General features: G+C 45.8%; 1 protein-coding gene across 1 annotated transcript; it reads left to right on the forward strand.

Moving 5' to 3' along the window:
* Positions 1–883: 883 nt before the first annotated feature.
* Positions 884–7,823, forward strand: GCM2 (glial cells missing transcription factor 2). The gene is made up of 5 exons (XM_036255105.1): positions 884–973; positions 4,378–4,630; positions 4,761–4,873; positions 5,554–5,679; positions 6,885–7,823. The coding sequence occupies exons 1-5, from the start codon at positions 884–886 to the stop codon at positions 7,821–7,823; spliced, it is 1,521 nt and encodes a 506-aa protein (XP_036110998.1).
* Positions 7,824–8,198: the final 375 nt, after the last annotated feature.

The raw sequence follows: 8,198 nt of genomic DNA on the forward strand, positions 1-8,198 counted from the left end.
TCCTCCACCACCTACCGCTAGCTTACCCCCAACACACACACACACACACACACACACACACACACACACACACACACACACACACCCCTTCTCCAGGTTCACTTTCCAGGACTCTCTTCACCGCCGGGCCCTCCGCAGCCCCCGGGAGCTTGGGTGCCCCGAGGCCCACGAGCACACTGGGCCTTTGGCCCTCCCTTGGACATCTGCTTCTCCCCCCCACCCCCACCCCCAAAGAGCACGCACCCCAGGACTCCTACAACAGCTACAGCAAAAGCTGGGAATAGAAGCCCAACCAGAGCCGGCCCCAGTCCCGCGGCGGCGTGGGCACAGCTACCCGGCGACCTGCGGTTCCCGAGCGGCCTGAGCACTGAGCCCTGGCTCCCAGAAGACGACTTGAAAGCCACTATCTCAGAAACTTTCACCTAAACCCAATCCGAAACCCCAGAGGCCAACCTCCACACCCCCACCCTCGCCCCTTAACATCTTGGCCTCAGTTTCCTGTCACCTCAAGGGCTCAGGTCAGCCTTCCGCTCTGTTCCTAGTTCTGTCGGAGAGGGGGTGACCCGCCTTGCGGTGCGGGGAGCCTTGGGAGCTGGAGAGGGAGAGAGGAAAGGCGGAGCAGGGGGAGGTGAATCTTTATAAGTGTGCGGGCAGCTGCCGGGAGCCTTCAGGACCACGCGCAGAACAGTCCCCGTGGATTTTCAATCTCAACCTCTCCCTCTCCTCCTTCCCCCCTTCCCTCCCTCCCTATTCCCCCTCTCTCTCCCTCTCTCCACTTTTTTTTTTAAGAGAGAAAAAATCACCTGGCGCACCTCTAGGTTTGTTTTCCTCTTGTATCCTATCTTTCAGGATCCTTGCGGGAGACCAATAGCGAGGTGGGCAGATGCCAGCGGAAGCGGGGCAGAAGGAGGGCTGTGTGGGCTCCTACGGGATGAAGCTCAGTTGGGACATCAACGATCCGCAGATGCCTCAGGTACCTGACACCACACCGGCATGAGGGCACGTCTGGTCTGTCCATCCAAAGAAATGTGGTGGCATTCAAGTCCTTGCAGAGAATGTGGACAGAGCACACAGACGCACACACCAACAAACACTTTGGAGTCCTCAAATGTAGATGGACTCTACAAATGGCAGAGTTCTCTGAACTCTGCAAAGGGCAGAGTTGGGTTTAGAGATGTATTTTCCACCAGCTCTTTCATTGCATTGTGGGAAAACATTGAAAGCAGTGGACACTGTCAATCAGGCTCCATGTTTCCAGTCGTCTGGAGGGGGATCCTCCTCCCTCATTTTCCTTTAACCAAGGCAGAAATCAAGTCATTCTCTTTCTTCATTATTTGAAATCCATGAGAAAGGTACGTAAGAGTCTCAGCAAAGGTACATACCACTGCTTCACATGCAGCAAAACTCTGAGATGGGACTGTAATCTTGAACAAGCAGCATGATTTAGGCAATTTATTCTGATGCCCATGGGCTGCCTGGACGAAGCAGGGCTCCTAGGAAACTCCACAGTCATGCTAATCAGGCCACGGATGCCCAGAAGGCCTCTGAAATCCGGATTCTGAGCATAGCTTCTGCGCTTACTTCAATGACAAGAAAGTCTCTGTCCTTTTAGAGTGGATTTGTTTTGTTTTGTTTTAATGGAACAAACTGGTTTGGAGCCAAGTCCAGGGAATGTATGCTTTCTCATGCTGGTTTGGGGCAAAAACTGAGGAGTGACTTTAGGTGGAGATGGAGGGAGAATGGGAGTGGCCTCCCAAGCATTTGCAGAAGTGTTCTTCTCACACTGTTGTGGCACTAAAATGAAAGATTTGTCATTTATTCAGCATCTACTATGCGTCATATAGGTGTTCAGAGAGGTAGTAATTCATTAGCAAAGTTGGTAGCTAAGAGATCTCTCTCTAAGAGATCAGCCCTTTTTTGAATGTTGTTTTTGTAGAAAGTTTGTTCGTTTTGTTTGTTTTAAAGTCTGTCTACTTTACAGTCACACTGTACCATTTTTTTGTGAAAGTGGACCACGGGTACAGCAAGAGAATCTCATTCTCACTGACTTCAGTCCACATACATTTTCATAGGAAAAAAGTTAATCTTGCATTTGAGAACCATATCTGAATAATAAAAAGAAGGTTTCCTTTTGGAAATTGGTTCTTAAGCAGGTAATGAGTGTGATGTCTCAGAAGGGGCAGATGCACTGGGTTATCTAAAGAGAACTGCAGAAGTGTAGACTTCTAGCCCTGTTTTGGCTAGAAGGAGAAAGAGCTAAACTGGCTGTGTGACCTTGAGATAGTTACTGCATTTGTCTTAGGGTTAGGCGACTCACCTGTCATCAAGGAGCAAAACTAGATAACAATCTTAAGCTCTCAGCCAGGTTGCTGTCATGTTCAGTGTGTGTGCACGCTTGTCTGTGTGTGGGTGCAGGCGCTCACACGTGCCAACACATTAGAGCAGATGAAACCCAATCCTGGAGTCCTCCATTCTTGTTTTGACTCAAAAATACTGTCTCTGTAGCTTCATTTTCAGTGTTACTTCTTTACTAGCTGGTGTGAGATATGGGGGCCTACTCTGTACCCTTATAGGGCAGCGCTGAAAAAGACTGCTTTGTTGCTAAGGTCCCTAAATTGAAATCTTCACTATAACAAGAAACATATTAGCATTTAGTAAGAACTAAGAGTTGATAGCACATCATTATATATTTCATTTGTCACTGACTTTTAATTAATTATATTAATTTATGTCAGTTATTATATTTCTAGAAAAGACAATAATGCCTGTTAATAACAATGATGATGTCATCAGTATCTCTGGTTTTGGAAACAAAATTACCCATTTACCTATTACTGTTGGAAAGTGCAATACTAAGGATATATTGTCTGAATTGTTCAACTGAGAATACTGGTACTTTGCAAATGTTGGATCTACCTTTCCTGGGATGGTGAGAGGGAGAGAAGCTGCAAATGTCTTATTGCTGTGATAATACTCTTCTGAGCCTCTGTCATGCCGGTAAAGCCTGTGGGGTCCGGCTGCACAATCTTCTGTTTAAATCCCAGCTATGCCCCTGTAGAAGGTTCTCTCTGTAACTTTCAGTTCCATATCTTAAATAAGAGTAACAATGCCCCTCATGCAACATTGCTGTGAGGATTCTATATACTGCACAATGTGACTTTGTGGGCCATACTGTCTCTGTCCCAAATACTCAGTTCTGCATGGTAGTGTGAAAACAGCTATAAACAAGACATAGACGAATGGACATGGCCAGATCCCAGTACAGCTTTGCTTATGGATACTGAATTTTATTTTCATATGATTTCATGTGTCAAAAGATAAAAAATAAAAATTTTCCCCAACTATTAAAAAATATAAAAACCATTCTTAGCTTATGGGCCCTGCTAAAACCTGTGGTAGGCTGGACTTGGCCCACAGTCCCTTGTTTACTGACCCATGTCTGTACCAGGTACCTTTAGGGCAGGGGTCAGTAAGTGCTAATTAAAGGGTAATTTTATATTAAACTTATATATAAGAAAGACACTGCCATGTAAATAATGCATAATGTGGACAAAGACCACCAAACATCAACATTAAAGCAGTTCTTGGTATATTAAATATAGCTTATTGCTGCAGCCGTGTGGCTCTTTGTTGAGAATGACAATCCCAGTCGCTCTAGGGAGAGGTCCGGTTCTTGGCAGGCTTCTCTTCGGTCGGGTTTACCTTGGTGGTTAAGCCCTTCATCAGTGTCTTTGGAAACATGGAGAGCTAAATTGGGAGGAATGTGGGAAGCTGTTCTTGCCTCTCTGATGTTGCTCTGGGTGTGACTGCTGATGTGACTGATAGGTTTGGGATAGAGCCAAGAGCTTTTGAAGAAAAAGTGCTGGATAGAAGAAAAATGATTTACAGGCTCAATTGCATGTCAGTGAGATAGCACCCCAATCACTTGCCCTGGCTCTTTGATGCTTAATATGAAAATGTTTTCAACATTTAAATACACAAGAAGTGGTGTAACATGGTGATAAGGAGAACAGGCTCTGGAGTCAAAATGCTAGGGCTCAAATCCTGGAGCCAGGTCTCATTAGCTGCTTGACTTTGGGCACAGTTAACCTCTCTGGCCCCCATTACTATGTAAAACAGGGAGAATAATAGTCCCTAATGTCTGTGTGTTATGAAGTATAGATGAATTGATACATGTATAGCATTTAGAATATAAGCACTGTATTAATATAAATTAGCCAACTGTCAGAAGGGCATTACAGAGGGGACAGTAGCATTTTGTGATGGCATAGTTTCTGAGTTCTATATCTCCAAATCTAGAAAAGAACCAATTCTGAATCTAATGTGCGTGGAGAAAATGATAATCTTGACCGTCCTTCCTTTCGTGCACCTGCCCAGGATCCGGCCCACTTCGACCAGTTCTGCGAGTGGCCTGACGGCTACGTGCGCTTCGTCTATCCCAGCGACGAGAAGAAGGCGCAGCGCCACCTGAGTGGCTGGGCCATGCGCAACACCAACAACCACAACGGCCACATCCTGAAGAAGTCGTGCCTGGGCGTGGTGGTGTGTGCGCGGGCCTGCGCCCTGCCAGATGGCTCCCGCCTGCAGCTGCGGCCTGCCATCTGCGACAAGGCCCGGCTGAAGCAGCAGAGTGAGACCACGGGCCGGGGGTGGGGAGCCTTGCCATCACCCGTTCCCTCCATCCAACTAATTTCCCTTTTCTCCCTTCAAAAGGGCCCGGGGTGGGGCTGTTACTAATATTCTCCCCTCTGGCTTTGCAGAGAAAGCATGCCCCAACTGTCACTCGGCTTTGGAATTGATTCCCTGTCGGGGGCACAGCGGATACCCTGTAACCAACTTCTGGAGGCTCGATGGCAACGCCATATTTTTTCAGGTGGTTGGGGGGACACCACCATTTGTGATATTTTCATCACACAGTAGGGACCGAACCACCTGCCATGTGCCTGTATCTGGACCAAACCAGAATCAGCCCAGGTGGCCAGAGGAGTTGCGGGGCCTCCCAGGGCCTTGCCAGGCTCCTAGGATAATTAGTGTGCTCCTTCCTTCTGTGTGCTCTGTACGGGCAAGAGATGGTGAACCATGTTGTATAGTTGATTTAATATGATGAAAGGACTGTTAGATAATCCCTTAAGATGTCTATTACTATTACTATTATTTTTTAATCCTCACCTGAGGATATTTTTCCATGGATTTTTAGATAGAGTGGAGGGGAGGGAAGGAGGGGGAGAGAGAGAGAGGGAGAGAGAGAAACAGAAACGTCAATATGAGAGAGACACATCGATTGGATGTCTCCCACATGACCCCAACCAGGGCTGGGATCGAACCTGCAACAGAGTTATATGCCCTTGACTGGGAATCAAACCTGAGACCCTTCGGTCTGAGGGCCAATGCTCTAACCACTGAGCCAAACCAGCAAGATGTCTATTACTGATGCTGTTTTATTAGTTCAAGAATTTTTTCCCTGTCAGTTTGGAAAAACAAATGACAACCTGGGATCTTGGGAAAGACATAATATTTGACCAACATTGCCAGCTTCCTTCCTTACTAATGCAGGCCAAGGGAGTTCATGATCACCCAAAACCAGAGAGTAAATCAGAGACGGAAGCTAGAAGAAGTGCCATCAAGAGACAAATGGCCTGTTTTTACCAACCGCAGAAAAAGAGAATTCGAGAACCGGAGGTAATGGGGAGCTGACACTACACTGTGGTCTGGGTTTATTTTCATCACAACATACACTGATAATTATGTAAAATGTTAAGAACATATGTTGATTAGAAAGGTTTGATTAACTGTGAAAATCATGTATCGCCAATGAAATATCACTGAATCAACATTTTGGATAGTGTTTCTAATTTCATCTTTTAAAAAAAGCAAATCATCTACACAATCAATAACACAGTGAGGATACGTGCTGACATCCTGATACAGGGCAGTTACCCAGTGGTACTAAAGAAGGAAATATGTGCATACCAACAGTGGGTTAATATGCATCCTTGAGAGAGCCCCTTACATTATTTGCATAGAACAGATAACATTTGTTTGGGCAACTAAATCCAGTTTGGCTTTTCAACCAAAGCATGTCAAGCAGGCAGAGTGCAAGTCTGAGGATAAGAGAAACTGGCATTGTTTAAGCACTTTCTATGTGCTGGGCACATAAGATTTAAAGTTTTACACGTGAAACATTTGCAGAAGCCTTAAGAGGAAGTTACTATTATTGAGCGCCCACCCCCATTTTTTTATTCTCACCCGAGGACACTTTTTCCATTTTTTATTCATACAGAGTGGGAGGGAGAGAGAGGAAGAGAGAGCGAAACATCAATGCAAAAGGGACACATTGAGTGGCTGCCACCCGCAGGGTACCACCCAACCAGGGTCAGAGACAAACTGCAACCGAGGTACGCGCCCTTAGCAGGAACCGAACCCAGGTCTCTCTGGACTGCAGGCCAATGTTCTAACCACTGAGTCAAACCGGCCAGGGATATTGAGCCCCATTTTTAAAATTAGGAATCTGAGACTCAGAGAGGTTAACTTAATTAATGAGGAATAGAGTCAGGATTTGAACCCTGAACTGTGTCAGGCTCCAGAGTCTCTGCTTTGTTTATGAACATAGTATAGGGGCCAACAGGACCATCTGCCACTCAGACCCACCCTGCCTGGCCCCTGTGGAGCCCCGTGCAGCAGTGTGGTGGTCATGCCTGAGCAAGCTCCAGCTGTGCAACCGCTGGATCGTGTGCCCAATTCATGTACCTAAACTGTGCAGTGCTCACAACACAAAACCCATCAACTGGAAATTTATTTTTATTTGGTTGGTCGGCCACTGTTACAGATGAGAATGTCCATGCAATTTGCATTTTATCTACAAATAAACACTTATATCTTTTTAGGCAGGAGAGGATCAAGACAACAGTGGACATTTCAACAACATACCTCCGCTGGAAAATCCGGAAGAATTTGATATAATTACTGACACTGGCTTTCCTATTCTAGGGCAGTCTTGCTTTTCCTTCCCAAATTCTGATGCTTACAAGGCTACCTGTGACCTAGCCACCTTTCAGGGAGACATAATGCCACCCTTTCAGAAATATCCAAACCCTAGAATCTGTTTGCCTAGGCCACCTTGCAGCTATGAATTGGCAGGTCCTGGTTATACAAATTCCAGCCCATATTCCACCCTATATAAAGATTCAAGCAGTAATGCTAATGACACAGACTGGGTTCATCTGAATGCGCTACAATATAACGTCAAGTCATATAGCAGCTTCCAGAGAAGCTGTGATTTCACCAGTAAACAACATGGCTGGAAACCAGCTCTTGGAAAACCTATTCTTGGGGAGAGGACTGACCCTGGGCAGTTTCAGGCCATGGCCACTGGCCCTTATTATAACCCAGAGCTTCCCAGCAGGTACCTCACCACTCCCCCACCGGGGGCTCCAGCCCTGCAGACGGTGATCACCACCACCACCAAAGTGTCCTACCAGGCCTACCAGCCCCCAACTCTGAAATACTGTGACAACATGCGGGAAGCTAAGAGCCTTTCAGGCTGTAACTATGCCTCTGAAAACACCCTGATGTCCATCTATCCAGAAGCCTTGGACCTTCCAGCGACAGTCACCAGGGCAGCCTCTCCATCAGTGTCACTTCCTTTGAAAATTCCAGGAGATGGCAGGGCCATCAGAACCACTGTGACTTTTCCTCAAGAGTCAGCTCCCTCTAAGATAGACAGAGCAGAGACCTGGGATGTGTGTGCAACTGGACTGGGGCCCACAGTCAGTTATTCAGATAGAGTTAGTCCATTCTTTAGCTATGACAATGAGGACTTTTAAACAACAAACCTGGGCACAACATAATATTGATGTTCATGCCTACAGTGGAACAAGAAATGGCAACTATCTCTGGTTGAATTGGAAGATTTATGTATCGTGATGTTTTTAAACCTATTGCACTACCCAGAATCAGTTCCGGAATGTGACTTTCCTAAATGAACAAATGAGCAAAATGGAGACCATGAAGATTAGTAAACTAAGTTCATTTAGCTTATTTATCAGCTTGAGTAGAAGTTAAGAAACCTTTTCCCAAATTAGAGAATTTCACAAATCTTTGTCACTTTGAGGTTGTCAAATAGTTTCAGGAAGAAATCTTTACAATTTTATCTCCAGAGTCATTTCTTAAGATTTTTATTTAGCATCAAAAATTTACTA

The sequence above is a fragment of the Molossus molossus genome, unplaced genomic scaffold, assembly GCF_014108415.1.
Source record: "Molossus molossus isolate mMolMol1 unplaced genomic scaffold, mMolMol1.p scaffold_m16_p_12, whole genome shotgun sequence".
Classification (NCBI taxonomy): domain Eukaryota; kingdom Metazoa; phylum Chordata; class Mammalia; order Chiroptera; family Molossidae; genus Molossus; species Molossus molossus.

Excerpts from the sequence above, each read along its gene's own strand:
- GCM2 (XM_036255105.1), top strand. The coding sequence starts at position 884 with ATGCCAGCGGAAGCGGGGCAGAAGGAGGGCTGTGTGGGCTCCTACGGG. Across the intron at positions 4,874-5,553 it reads GCAACGCCATATTTTTTCAG|GCCAAGGGAGTTCATGATCA; the intron begins GTGGTTGGGGGG and ends TTACTAATGCAG. Across the intron at positions 5,680-6,884 it reads AGAGAATTCGAGAACCGGAG|GCAGGAGAGGATCAAGACAA; the intron begins GTAATGGGGAGC and ends ATATCTTTTTAG.